This window comes from Rana temporaria, chromosome 2, assembly GCF_905171775.1.
Source record: "Rana temporaria chromosome 2, aRanTem1.1, whole genome shotgun sequence".
Classification (NCBI taxonomy): domain Eukaryota; kingdom Metazoa; phylum Chordata; class Amphibia; order Anura; family Ranidae; genus Rana; species Rana temporaria.
Window position 1 is genome coordinate 421,908,564 of NC_053490.1, and position 15,436 is coordinate 421,923,999.

At 44.0% G+C, this 15,436-nt stretch overlaps 1 protein-coding gene across 2 annotated transcripts in view; it reads right to left on the reverse strand.

Moving 5' to 3' along the window:
- Positions 1-15,436, reverse strand: part of ADGRG2 (adhesion G protein-coupled receptor G2) — a 216,903-nt gene that overhangs the window by 66,870 nt on the left and 134,597 nt on the right. For both annotated transcript variants that reach the window (XM_040338220.1, XM_040338219.1), the window contains 6 exons: positions 15,095-15,151; positions 12,731-12,793; positions 9,905-9,982; positions 8,163-8,240; positions 7,500-7,577; positions 1,104-1,178 (listed from right to left, as the gene is read on the reverse strand). In XM_040338220.1, the coding sequence (XP_040194154.1) occupies positions 1,104-1,178; positions 7,500-7,577; positions 8,163-8,240; positions 9,905-9,982; positions 12,731-12,793; positions 15,095-15,151 (429 nt within the window). The remainder of the gene's footprint in view (positions 1-1,103; positions 1,179-7,499; positions 7,578-8,162; positions 8,241-9,904; positions 9,983-12,730; positions 12,794-15,094; positions 15,152-15,436) is intronic.

The window sequence follows — 15,436 nt, forward strand, 5'->3', positions numbered from 1 at the left end:
CTTACTGGTGCTGACTGCAGCCCCATAACCATCAGACGGCATCTGAGACTGAAGGGCTTCAAAAACAAAAAACGTCTTCAAAAACCTTGTCTCCTTGAACGCCACAGAACTGCTCGTTTGGACTTTGCAAGAGAGCACCAAACATGGGACATTCAAAGGTGGAAGAAAGTTTTATTCTCTGATGAGAAAAAATGTAACCTTGATGGTCCTGATGGTTTCCAACGTTATTGGCATGACAAGCAGATCCCACCTGAGATGTTTTTCTACGCGCCACAGTGGAGGGGGCGCCATAATGGTCTGGGGTGCTTTTTCCTTCAGTGAAACAATGGAGCTTCAGGAAGTGCAGGGGCGTCAAACGGCCACTGGCTATGTCCAGATGTTGCAGAGAGCATTCCTCATAACTGAGGGCCCTCGTCTGTGTGGTAACGACAGGGTTTTTCAACAGGACAACGCTACAGTACACAATGCCCGCAGGACAAGGGACTTCTTCCAGGAGAAGAACATCACTCTTTTGGCCCATCCTGCGCGTTCCCCTGATCTAAATCCAATTGAGAACCTTTGGGGATGTATGGCAAGGGAAGTTTACAAAAATGGACAACAGTTCCAGACAGTAGATGGCCTTCGTGCGGCTGTCTTCACCACTTGGAGAAATGTTCCCACTCACCTCATGGAAACGCTTGTATCAAGCATGCCGAAACAAATTTTTGAAGTGATCAACAATAACGGCGGAGCTACTCATTACTGAGTTCATGTTTGGAAGTTGGATTTCTGTTTTGGGGGGGTTAAGTTTTTTTTTTGGAGGTGTGGTCCTAAACTTTTGATCAGCTGAAAAACAGCCTGTTTCAGTTTATTCGTTGTTTTCATTAAATTGAATGCTCAAAAAATGTTTCGTCTCACTCTCATTTCTTCTTGTTGCATGTTGAAGCTCTACTTGGAACCTTGTTAAGATCCAACAATGTAAAATATGACTTTTTGCCATTTTTCAAGTGGTCTTAAACTTTTGATCACGACTGTACCTTTCATTCTCAGTGGCCAATGGCCACTAAAAAAAATGGCATTCTTACTCGATAAAAACATTAATTGAAAGAATGCTGTCTGCTTACCGCTATATGTGCTTGTAGAGCCGGTTGTGTCGTATGTATTAACAGTAGTCATGGAGCTATTGAACACACCACTTACTGTAAGAAGTAAAAAACAGCAAACCGTTATTATAATTTTACTCCTAGCATTTAACGTTAGCATTTCAGGACATTACATAATGTGTGGTGAATTCCAGCTTCCAGCTCAATACACCCCTCACATTTTTGTAAATATTTTATTATATCTTTTCTGTGACAACACTGAAGACATGACACTTTGCTACAATGTAAAGTTGTGAGTGTACAGCTTTTATAACAGTGTAAATTTGCTGTCCCCTAAAAATAACTCAATACACAGCCAATAATGTCTAAACCACGGGCAACAAAAGTCAGCAAACCCCTATGTGAAAATGTCCAAATTAGGCCCAAATTGTCAATATTTTGTGTGGCCACCATTATTTTCCAGCACTGCCTTAACGCTCTTGGGCATGGAGTTCACCAGAGCATCACAGGGTGCCACTGAAGTCCTCTTCCACTCCTCCATGACGACATCACAGAGCTGGTGGATGTTAGAGACCTTGCGCTTCTCCACCTTCCATTTGAGGATGCCCCACAGATGCTTGTCTTGTCACACACTCGCCAAATCACATCAAATAGTGGGTGTGGTCAGTCAAATTTCACGAAAACAGTAGGAGGGTCTTAAAGGGGCATTAAATACTAGGATTGCATTACATACAGAGTGCAGAGCTGCCACTTGTAAACACAGAAACCAGACTTCTGTGTTTACAAGTGATTGTAGTGAGCAGGCACCAAAGGGTTTGAGCCAGAGGTGGTGGAACTGAGTTCCCCCTGAAAAAAAGCCCTTACTTGTATACACTTCAATGAAACCTCCTCACTACAGAAGTTATTGCTGCAATCTTCTTAGGATTTTATTGACGTGGTTCAAATGTATGTACGAGGCACAACAGTTTTTGCATGTCCCCGCTCTTCATCTCGTGCAGTGTGATTAACCACTTGGTATCCCGTCCATAGGCAAAAGACGGTCACAAGGTGGCTCTCAATTGCTGGGAGGACGTCTATAGACGTCCTTAGCTCCTCCGGCCACTGGGGGCACGCGCCGTATCACGACATTTACAGTATGCAGGTCTTTTTTTTTTTTGCCGTACATACCGATATAGTGTGATTGTCTCCCCGGCTTCCGTGTTCTGATTCCCGCGGGACTGGGCGTTCCTATCCCTGGGTTAGATGATTGACGTGTTGTGAAAAAGAAAAAAAAAAAGACCTGCATACTGTAAATGTCGTTAGTATGCTGGATGTAATGTTAGAATTTTTTTTTAGGGTGAACCCCCGCTTTAAGACTTTTACGCTACAGGGTAAATATTTACGCCAATATCCACCATATTCAACTATGGTATAGTGATACTTTGGGATGATTAACTATAACTGACAAGTTCAAAATCTTGTGCGGGTCTGCAAGGCAATCAATCCGCTTCTAACTTCAGCTTTTATGATTAGGCTTTGACAGAAAAACCTGGAAGCCGATTGGTGGTTTCTGCACCAGATTTCGCACTGTCCAGTTTAAGTAAATCAACTCCTAGGCGTCAATCTCCTAGTTTGTTTTGATTGCATAACTATTGTAAAATAGTTCACACTTATGAATGGAAAGCATAATTTCTCTGGGTGGCAACTGTGGAGTTTTTTAGATGCCTTCAAAGTGTTGTTGCTAGGCAGAATAGTTAATCTTCCCACTTCCTGCACCTAGGTGCTTAAGCTTCCTAACCTACACAGCACAGACTCCTGGGAATGTAGTGGGTGTAACTTTCCAGGAGTCTTTGCAATCCCCAGTCTCAAAAAATCATGTGACTTGGACAGCACAGGTGCTGAAACCTGATCTGACACTGCTTGTGCAGCACTGAGCATGTGCGAGATTTGCAAAGCTGAAATCCAGGAAGTCATACAGTCTGGCTTCATGATGCCCACACTTAAGATGGCCCCAGTCAATTTCTATTTTATAAAGTCTCTAAATGCTGTAACAACCTAACAAAACGGACCTTAGTTTACAGGCCAACTTTACTAGAATACATTAAGCTTGTGTATTACAGGGGTATTTATATTTAAAAAGTGAAATTGTGGCCGGAACTCCGCTTTAAGTGGATTTTCCATATTATCAATTACACTGCATCCAATGAGAAGCAGAGACTCTCAAAATTGTTGTGCCTTGTACTTACCTTTGTATCATATGAATCAAATTCTAAGAAGATTGTAGAATTGTCTGGAGTGCAGAGGTTTTACTCAAATGGTCATGATAAAACCATGGTTGAAGTAAAGTCAAAACCCCTGTTATTAGGTACACGTGTTCAATTGCTTGGTAACACAAATTGTTAACCGCTTAAGGACCGCCTCCTGCACATATACGTCGGCAGAATGGCACGGCTGGGCACAGGCACGTACCTGTACGTCGCCTTTAAGAGCCCAGCTGTCAGTCGCGTGTGCGCTCGCGACCTGGTCCGAAGCTCTGTGACCGTGCCTGCGGGACACGCGGGCCCGATTGCCACCGGTGTCCCGCGATTGGGTCACAGGAGCTGAAGAACGTGGAGAGGTTTGTGCAAAAACACCTTCCCCGTTCTTCTGTGTGGCAGTGTCACTGATCGTCTGTTCCCTGTTATAGGGAACGATGATCAGTGACGTCACACCTACAGCCACGCCCCCCTACAGTAAGAATCACTCCCTTAGGGCACACTTAACCCCTTAGCGCCCCCTAGTGGTTAACCCCTTCACTGCCAAAAACTGCTAAAACTATCCCATATTTTGTAAACGCTATAACTTTTGCGCAAACTAATCAATAAACGCTTATTGCGATTTTTTTTACCAAAAATAAGTAGAAGATTACGTATCGGCCTAAACTGAGGGAAAAAAAAAGTTTTTTTATATATTTTTTGGGGATATTTATTATATCAAAAAGTAAATAATGGTCCGGGTCTTAAGTGGTTAATCAACCAATCACATGTCAGAAACTCAATGGCCCGGATTCACAAAGCACTAACGCCGACGTATCTACAGATACGCCGCGTAAGTGCAATTATGCACCGTCGTATCTATGCGCCGGACTCTGAAATCAAGATACGCCTGAAAATAGGCTTCATCCGACCGACGTAACTTTCCTACGCCGGCGTTTCGTGGGCGCATATTTACGCTGGCCGCAAGGGGCGCTCCCATTGATTTCCTATTCAAATATGGAAATGAGGGAAATACGTCGATTCACGAACATACTTGCGCCCGGCGCATAATATACGCGGTTTGCGTAAGTTGTAAATCCGGCGTAAAGTTATTCCCCATATAGGAGGCGCAACTCATGCAAAGGTATGGACTAGGGAACAGAGCCATCGTATTTTACGTTGTTTACGTAGTACGTGAATATGGCTAGGCGTAGGTTACGTTCACGTCGTAGGCAGTGATTCGACGTATCTTAGGCAGATGTTTCGACGTGATTCTGAGCAAGCACACTGGGATGCGGCCACGGGACGGCGCATGCGCCGTTCGTTTTAAGTACTTCTATGGCGCTTGGCCTATCATTTGCATGGGGTCACGCCTCATTAGCATGGCTCACGCCCACTTCCACTTACGCTGGCTTACGCTGAGGAAACCCAGCGTAGATTTGAGAGCGAGTGGGAGCAAGTGCTTTATGAATACTGTGCTTGCCTCTCTGCGCTGCGTCGGCGTAGCGTATATTCGATACGCTACGCCGGCATAAATATGCGCCGATGTATGTGAATCCGGGCCAATGCATTTAGGCATCTAGACGTGGTGAAGACGACTTGTTAAAGTTCAAACCGAGCACCAGAATGGGGAAGAAAGAAGATTTAGGTGACTTTGAACATGGCATGGTTGTTGGTGCCAGATGGGCTGGTCTGAGTATTTCAAAATCTACTGGGATTTTCTCGCACAACCATCTATAGGGTTTACAGAGAATGTTCCGAAAAAGTGTACAAGGAAAATGCCTTGTTGATGTCGGAGGTCAGAGGAGAATGAGCAGACTGGTTCGAGATTATAGAAAGGCAACAGTAACTCAAATAACCACTTGTTACAACCAAGGTATGTAGATTACCATCTTTGAATGCACAACACATCCAAACTTGAAGCAGATGGTCTAAAGCAGGGATCCTCAAACTACGGCCCTCTAGATGTTGTAGAACTACACATCCCATGAGGCATTGTAACACACTGACATTCACAGACATGACTAGGCATGATGGGAATTGTAGTTCCTGAACAACTGGAGGGCCGTAGTTTAAAGACCCATGGTCTAAAGCAGTGGTCTCAAAGTACCGGCCCGCGGTGGGAGCTGGCGCCATCTGGTGGTGAGCCGTTGGTATTACAAGTTATTACCACCAGATGTGAGCTGGCGCCATCTGGTGGTGGCCGTTGGTATTACAAGTTAAGCATTACAAGTTAAACAGCAATTCTAATGTCATTTTACACTATTTTCACTGCCATCTTCTTCCCTCTAAGTAGAACCCCCAAACATTATATATTTTTTATCCTAACACCCTAGAGAATAAAATGGCGATCGTTGCAATACTTTCTGTTACGCCGTATTTGCGCAGCGGTCTTACAAGCGCACTTTTTTGGGAAAAAATTACACTTTTTTTAATTAAAAAATAAGACAACAGTAAAGTTATCCCCATTTTTTTTTATATTATGAAAGATAATGTTACGCCGAGTAAATTCATACCCAACATGTCACGCTTCAAAATTGCGTCCGCTTGTGGAATGCCGACAAACTTTTTTACCCTTTAAAATCTTCATAGGCGACGTTTAAAAAAATCTACAGGTTGCATGCTTTAAGTTACAGAGGAGGTCTAGTGCTAGAATTATTGCTCTCGCTCTACCAATCGTGGCGATACCTCACATGTGTGGTTTGAACACTGTTTACATATGCGGGCGCTGCTCACGTATGTGTTCGCTTCTGCGCGCAAGCTCGTCGGGACGGGGTGCATTTTCTGGCTCCTAACTTTTTTAGCTGGCTCCTAGATTCCAAGCAAATTTGTCAACCCCTGGGTTACACCAGTGCTGGTGGTAATAATGCGCTCGCTGACACCAGTGCTGGGGGTTAATAATGTGTTCGCTGACACCAGTACTGTTGTTTTTTGAAGTTTGAAAGTTTGCATGCGGCCCCCCATGGCATATGAAAACTTGTCTTGTGGCCCTCAGGTAATTTGAGTTTGAGACCCCTGGTCTAAAGAGTACCATCTTCTGATGGCCACTTCCAGCAGCATAATGCACCATGTCACAAAGCTCAAATCATCTCTGGTTTATTGAACATGACAATGAGTTTACTGTACTCCAATGGCCTCTACATTCACCATATCTCATTCCAATAGAGATTTGCATCATGGGTGCGCAGCCGTCAAATCTGCAGCAACTGTGTCATGTTATCATATCAATATGGACTAAAATCTTTGAGGAATGTTTCCAACACCTTGTTGAATATATGCCGCAAAGAATTAAGTCAGTTCTGAAGGCAAAAGGGGGGTCCAACCCGGTACTAGCAAGGTGTATCTAAAGCCTCGTACACACGACCGAGGAACTCGACGGGCGAAACACATCGTTTTCTTTGTCGAGTTCCTTGTTAGGCTGTCGAGGAACTCGACAAGCCAGATTTCTCCATTCCCGTCAAGAAAATAGAGAACTTGCTCTCTTTTTGGCTCGTCGAGTTTCTCGACAGTTTCCTCGACGAAAATGTACACATGACCGGTTTCCTCTGCAAAAAAATATCTCCCAGCAAGTTTCTTGCTGGTTTTTGCCGAGAAACTCGGTTGTGTGTACGAGGCCTAAGGCTTCATTTCCACTGACGTTTTTACAGCCACTTTTCTGAGCGTTTTTTACAGCTTAAAAACGCCTGTCCATGTTATTCTATGGCATCATGCCCACATAGGCGTTTTTGAGCTGCAAATGGCATAGGCGTTTTTGAGCTGTAAAAAAAATGCAGGACCAGGGCGTTCTGAAGCTCCAGAGTAGAGCTGTAAAAACGCCAGACGCTCAAAAACGCGTGAAAACGCTCAAAAACGCGATCGCGGCATTTTTAAAGCTGCATTTTTTTACAAAATAAACATGGACAGGCGTTTTTAAGCTGTAAAAAAGGCTAACAACAGTGGCTGTAAAAACGCCAGTGGAAATGAAGCCTTAGTGTTCGGTTAGTGTATATTTCCTTTGAACGCAGACTGTCATTATAGAACCATGGTTGAAGCAACTGAGGTCAATACTTCTGATCTGCTAACTTCTGGTTCACTGTACTGAGTTGAAAGCTGGAATCTACCAAACATTATGTAACTTCCTTACTCAAAAAACACATTAATAATAAAACGATTGATATGTAAAGTGGAAAAGTCTGAGTAATGTAATACTGTAAAGTCTGTTTACCACTAGTTGTTTTATTAAAGTCTGTTGTGCTATACGTTTCGCCAGGAGTTCCGGGGCTTACTTCACTTACTGTAGGACCTAAAATCAGCAGAAAAAAGAAAATGTTTAAACATTTATTAGTATTTGATTTACTACTAGAATTTTTAGATATTTCACAATACGTACAGTATATTTCCTTTGAACGGAGACTGTCATGACAGAATCATGGTTGGAGAAACTGAAGTCAAAACTTCTGAGGCCCCATACACACGTCCGAGAAACTCGACGGGCAAAACACATCGTTTTGCTCGTCGAGTTCCTTGTAAAGCCGCCGAGGATCTCGGCGAGCCAAGTTTCCCCGTTGACTAATGAGGAAATAGAGAACATGTTCTCTATTTGGCTCAACGAGTTCCTCGTCGGTTTCCTCGGCCAAAAGTGTACACACGGCCGGGTTTCTCGGCAGAATACGGCTCCGATCGAGTTTCTGGCTGAATTCTGCCGAGAAACTCGGTCGTGTGTACGGGGCCCGATCTGCCAACTTCTAGTTCACTGGCATACTGAGCTGGTAGATGGAATCTACCAAACATCATGTAACATTCTTACTCAATAAAGACATTAATAATAAAACGATTGATATGTAAAGTGGAACAGTCTGGATAATGTAATACTATAAAGTCTGTTTACCGCTAGTTGTGTTTTTAACTTCTGCTGTGCCATGTGTATCGGCAGGAGTCCTGGAGCTTGCATCACTTACTGTAAGACCTGAAAACAGCAAAAAGGAAACTATTTAAATATTTTCTAGTATTTGTTTTACTACTAGAATGTAATTTTCAGATATTTCACAATGCGTACAGTATGGCCCAGATTCACAAAGCACTTACGCCGACGTATAACAAGTTACGCCGACATTAGTGCAAATGTGCGCTGTCGTATCTGTGCCCCAGACCCACAAACAGATATGCGCCTGAAACCAGGCAACACCCCGCCGACGTAGCTTGCTTACGTCGGCGTAGGGTGGGCGCACATTTAGGCTGGGTGCATGGTGTCGCTCCCATTGATTAGCCATTCAAACATGCAAATGAGGGAAATACGGCAATTCACGAACCTGCGTGCGCCCGACGCAGGCTACGCGAGGTGCGCGTAAGTTGTACGTCCGGCGTAAAGTTATTCCCCATAAAGGAGGTGCAACCCAGCAGCAGACATGCAAAGGTCTGCACCAGGGAACACAAGCCGGCGTACTTTACGTTGGACGTGTGTTTGGCTGGGGGCGTAGGTAATGTTCACGCCGTACGCAGTGATCCGGCGTAGTTTAGGCAGTTGTTCCGACGTGGTTGTGAGCAGGCGCAGGGGGATGCGTCCACGTCACGGCGCATGCGCAGTTCGTGATACGTATCTGTCTGGCGCTCGGCCCATCATTTGCATGGGGTCACGCCTCATTTGCATGGGTCACGCCCACTTCCACCTACGCCGGCGTATGTCTTCGAATCCTACGCCACTCTGGCGCAGTGTTGTGAGCACTGGCTTGCTAAATGCATTGCTTGCCTCTCTGCGCTGCGTTGGCGTAGCGTACATTGGTTACTCTACGGCGGCGTAATGTGCGCCTTGCTCTCTGTGAATCTGGGCCTACGTTTCCTTTGAATGCAGACTATAATGACAGAACCATGGTTGAAGCAACTGAAGTTAAAAATTCTGATCTGCCAACTTCTGGTTCACTGGCATACTGAGTTAGAAGTTGGACTCTACCAAACATCAAGTAATGTCTTTACTCAATAAAGACATTGGGATTGATTTACTAAAATTGGAGACTGCAAAATCTGGTGCAGCTCTGCATAGAAACCAATCAGCGTCAATGTTTTTATTTGTCAAAGCTTAAGACGGAGTTCCACCCAAAAGTGGAACTTACGCTTTAAGCACTCCTCGCACCTACGGGTCGCCTTGGCAACTCTTTCTCTCCCCTAGGTGGCCCTCCTCTCTGCAATCTTCTGGGACATATGACAGGTCCCAGAAGATTGTCTGTCCACTTAGAGAGCGAAGCGCGACTCGCGCATGTGCAGTGCATGCCTGGCCTAGAAGCTGAAAGCTGTCAAGGCCGGGTGCCCACAGTGGCTATGACAGTGCCGGCGGAGAGGAGGGGAAGAGGAACGACACTCCGGGTGGTCGCAACTCTGGACCATGGAACAGTTAAGTGTCTGTTTATTAAAAGTCAGCAGCTAAACCTTTTGTAGCTGCTGACCTTTAATAAACATAAAAAGCCTGGAACTCCGCTTTAATTGAACAAGGTGAAGTAAGAAACCGATTGGCTACCATGCACGGTTGCACCAGATTTTGCACTTTCCAGTTTTAGTAAATCATCCACATTACTAATAAAACAGTTCATATGTAAAGTGAAACAGTCTAGGTAATGTAATACTGTAAAGTCTGCTTACCACTAGCTGTATTGTTTAAGTCTGTTGTGACAGGAGTATCGTTGGCAGTTCTGGAGCTTACATCACTTACTGTAAAACCTAAAAAAAGCAAAAAAGGAAAATGTTTAAACAATTATTAGTATTTGTTTTATTTATTTCACAAAGTCTGATGCAGCACTGCATAGAAACCAAATTAGCTTCCAGTATTTTTTGTCAAAGCTTAAAGCGGTATTAAACCCGCATATAAAAAAAAAATGAAAAAAGAAAAAAAACCCTGCTAGGCAAAGGCATAATGGGTTAGTATGCAAGCACATCCTAGCTCATTATGAAATACTTACCTCAGAACGAAGCCCCTGTATCGGAACATGGTCCACGCCGAGGGAGCTGACATCTTGCCCTCGGCGTGTCTTCCGGGTTCGCGGCTCCGGCGCTGGGAGTGGCTGGACATACGACGACGTCACTCCCGTGCGCGGGAGTTTTCTTGCCGGCAAGGTCTGGCAATGCTGCCGGACCTTCAGCTGGGGCATCCAGAGCGCATGCGCCGTGACGTCAGCGGCTGCATGCATAGGGAATATCTCCTAAACTGTACAGGTTTAGGAGATATTATTTTTAATATATTATAGGCTTACCTGAAGGTAAAAGTGTAAAATTTGGATATACAACCACTTTAAAGTAGAACTATGGGCAAAACGTCTTGTTTTATCACAAGCATTTAATTTTCAGATATTTCACAATGCATACTGTATATTTCCTTTGAACTTTGTTATGACAGAACCATGGTCGAAGGAGCTGGAGTCAAAATGTCTGACCTGCCAGCTTCTATTTAGTAGATCAGGAAAGGCAGAACTAGAAAATTGGTGTTGGAATTTCTAAATCTTCCTAATTCTAGGTCACTGGCTCACTAATTAGTTGTTCGAAAAGGCAGCTGTGACCCTGTGGGAAGGAGACTTGATGATGCTGCAAGGAGGAGGACCATGGGACATGTAGTCCACAAGGAGCACAGTAGAATGTGAATGGATAAGACTGTGGACTTCATTACTCAGACTGCCATGCACACAGCCAAGGAGAGCTGTTAGTACATTCTGTGGTTTACCAAGAGCAAGGCATTTCCTGACAACTAGTCCTTAAAAATGTACATTTCAGATCATAATTGTCTGTTTAACAGTACAGAGAAGTCATGTGGCCATTGCAGTACAGAATATCTTCATGAAACAACCTATGGAAGTGGTTATTCTTTTAATGTTAGAGTGAAACATGAGTATAGACTATTGTTTGAACATTTTTTCAGGTATTTCTAGCTCAAATTTTGGTATTGAATTCGTACTGTGCCCTTGTTATGACAGTACCTAAAACTACAGCATGCCTTAAGATACTAACTACAGCCTAACTGATGAGGCTGCACTGATAGGCGGCACTGATAGGCAGGACTGACGAACACCGATAGGCGGCACTGATGGCCTCTGAGCAGCGGCACTGATGTGCACTAACTGGCAACACTGGTGGGCACTGATTGGCAGAACTGATGGGCACTGTTGGGGCTGCACTGATCATCAGGACACTGATGATCAGTGCCCTGATGATCAGTGCAGATGTCCCTTTTCACACTGGATGGTTACCTGCTCTCCTCTCCTAACGCGTAAAGGCCGCGTACACACGATCGGTCGAAACCGATGAAAACGGACTGAAGGACCTTTTCATCGGTCCAAACCAATCGTGTGTGGGCCCCATCGGTCAGTTATCCTTCGGTCTAAAAATTTAGAACCTGCTTTAAAATTTCACCGATGGAAGCCTAACCGATAGGTCAAAACCGACCGTTAGTAGGCACGACCATCGGCTAAAAGTCCACGCATGCTCAGACTAAACGAGGGGACGGGAGGGCTCGTTCTTGTCAGGCACCGTACACGCGGCCGAGGAACTCGACGTGCCAAGCACATCGAGTTCCTCGGCCAGTTCAGCCCTGAAGCCGCCGAGGAGCTCGGCGGGCCGAGAGCTCCCATAGAACAACGAGGAAATAGAGAACATGTTCTCTATTTCCTCGTCGAGCTCCTCGTCGGCTTCCTCGGCGAAATTGTACACACGGCCGGGTTTCTCGGCAGAATTCAGCCAGAAACTCGGTCGGAAGCTGAATTCTGCCGAGGAAACTGGTCGTGTGTACGGGGCTTAAAACTCGCGTTCGTAATGGAGATAGCACATTTGTCACGCTGTAACGGACTGAAAAGCACGAATCGTCTCTCACCAAACTTTCACTAACATGCGGTAACACGGAATCAGCAAAAGCAGAGGCAAGGGTGTCGCCAAAGGCTTTGGCCTTCCCCTTTTTAGTGACGTTGTACGTGGTTTACGTGTCTGCGTTCTGAACCGATCGCTTATTTAACCTATGGTGTGTAGGCACATCAGACCATCAGTCAGCTTCATTGGTTAACCGATGAAACGGTCCTTCAGTCCGTTCTCATTGGATGGACTGCTCGTGTGTACAGGGCTTCAGTGCGAGGAGAGGATTGCTGATAACCGGCAAATCCTGTTTACACTATGATCAGCTGTGATTGGACACATGATAAAGAGCCACTGTGATTGGCTCTTTACCCCAATCTGTGATCAGCTGTGTCTGAAGGACACAGCAATCACAGATCACTGCTGTGCGGTCCTGAAGAGGTTAATTGAATAAGCTGAAGTTAGAAGCTGATAGGTTACTATGTTCAGCTGCACCAGAATATGTGTGCACCAGTTTTAGTAAATCCCCCCAATATTACCATACTGAAACAGACATACCAGTGCACTGCAACTGTAAAACATTAATAGAATAAATGAAGTAAAAAATTAAAGGAGAAGTACGGTGTCCACTTTTACCATTTGTTGCTATTGATGATGTCGGTGATGTATTCCCAATGGATGTATTGTTTATAACAGGTGCTGCAACAATTTAAAAAAAAGTTATCCTAATTTCATTTTAGCACAACATTTATTTTAATACAGTTTAGCATCACAAATTTAGCTTAAAATCTAAGATAAATGAATGATTCAGTCCTATCACTACTATGATTCTTTACATTGGCCTGTTACTTATTTAGGAAGTGCACATGGCTGGTCTCAGTTGTACCAAAATAATGGGTATTGTTTGATTCGTTTTAGGCACTGAAGCAAAGCTTCCAACTGTCCCTGATTTTGAGGGACTATCCCTTATTTGGAACAAAGACCTTCTGTTCCTCTTTTCTCCTCATTTTGGTCTGATCTACAGTATATAGTTGTATATAAAATCCACTATTTATCTTTCAAAAAGTGATTCGTGGTGCTAAACCTTTCATCCATTTTCAATTGCTGCATGTGTAGATTTCAAAAGCCAGTATAAAAGAATAGTAGTGTTAAAAAAACGAAAAAACAACACTAATGGGTTTAACAAAAAAAAAGTGTTTCCAAGCCTTTCCGAGGGTTTCCGAGTTTATCCGAGTATTCCCCTCTAGCCACATGCGGTCTTGCATGCAATAGAATGTGGAGCGAATTATCTGTTTCCATTGACTTCTATGGGGAAACTCGCTTTGATATGTGAGTGCTTTGGATTGCAAGAATTCTCCTGGAACGGATTATGCTCGTAATCCAAGGTTCCACTGTACTGATAAGAGTGTGTACAGAACTTTGGAATTATGTCATATATATATATATATGCTATTACTGAAGAATCAACTAAACTAAATCAGCAACTTTTAGAAACTATTGGCGTCTGTTGACGATTTACAAAAAAAATAAAGCTGAACTCCGGGAGGAGTAACTATAGTGTAAATGTAAGAGGCATGTGTATTCTTACTTGAATCTTGGTGTGCTTTGTGTTTACTTAAGTATTTTATTCTCAGATCTGTGCAGTATTTCAGTGTGAAACACTGGTCCGTGACGTGACCGCGCCCGCGGGATCCGCGGACCCGATTGCCACCGGTGTCCCGCTTCCTGTAATAAAGACCAGTCACTGCTACTCTCTCTCCTTATGCAGGGTCACTGGTCTTGTCTCTGCCCCCTCTGTATCTTGAGACAGCCAGTAGTGGGTAGAGCCTGCTAGGCCCCTCCCACAGCTCTGCTCTCTACTAAGGATGAGCGTCAGCGTGTTCGCATAATACACGTGCAGAGCCCGCCAGGAAGTGTGCACGGCGCTGTGCTAATCACAGCCAGGGAGACATTTCCCGATGCTCAGCTGCAGAGAGCCCTGTACGTGACTCTTTAAGCCGCGGGCAGCGCGCTCGCGACCTGGTCCTAAGCGCCATGCCCACGGGGATCCGCGGACCCGATTGCCGCCGGTGTCTCGCGATCGGTCAGCGGAGCTGAAGAACAGGGAGAGGTGTGTGTAAACACACCTTCCCTGTTCTTCACTGGGGCAGTGTGCATGATCGTCTGTTCCCTGATATAGGGAAAGACGATCAATGACGTCACACGTCCAGCCCCCCCCTACAGTTCAGTTAGAAACACATATGAGGTCACACTTATCCCCTACAGCGCCCCCTAGTGGTTAACTCAACTGCAACTGTAATTTTGACAGTAAACAATGCATTTTTATAGCACTTATTGCTGTGAAAATCACAATGGTCCCAAAAATGTGATCGCCACCATTAGTAGTAAAAACAAAAAATGATTAATAAAAAATGCAATAATACTATCCCCTATTTTGTAAACGCTATAAATTTTGCGCAAACCAACCGATAGACGCTTATTGCGATTTTTTTTTACCAAAAATATGTAGTAGAATACGTATCGGCCTAAACTGAGGGAAACATTTTTTTTTATATATATTTTTGGGGGATATTTATTATAGCAAAAAGTAAAAAATATTGAATTTTTTTTCTAAATTGTCGCTTTATAGCGCAAAAAATAAAAACTGCAGAGGTGATCAAACATCACCAAAAGAAAGCTCTGTTTGTGGGGAAAAAAGAACGCCAATTTTGTTTGGGAGCCACGTCACACGACAGCGCAATTGTCAGTTAAAATAACGCAGTGCCGAATCGCAAAAAGGGGCAAGGTCCTTAACCTGCGCAGTGGTCCGGGTCTTAAGTGGTTAATGTTCAGCTTTAAGGTATGAAAATATACACCCAGGAGGCAATCTGACATTTACTTTGAGTTTGTAAATCTTTTTAAAAACATAGATAAGAGGTTCTGTTTTTATGTGTAATATTAGAGTATAATATTGGTGATTATTAGCTGGTTACACTTTGACAAAGGCTTTACAGTACATACCTGTGGTAGAGGTGTAGGGAGGTTGGACATTATCCCGATTCATAGAAGAACTTGATCCTGATTTAACAAATCACAATGTTAGAGCAAAGAGGTAGTGATAGAATAAGGATTAAAAGTTACATTTGCAGGATGTAATCACCTGACAGTCTGTGAAAAAAAGCAAAAAGTGATCTTTGCTGACTTGAACTAGAGGTGTATCACCAGGCAAGTGCTGAATGGGCCTTAAAGCGGAGTTCCGGCCTCAATTTCACTTTTTAAATATAAATACCCCTGTAATACACAAGCTTAATGTATTCTAGTAAAGTTAGTCTGTAAACGAAGGTCCGTTTTGTTAGGTTGTTA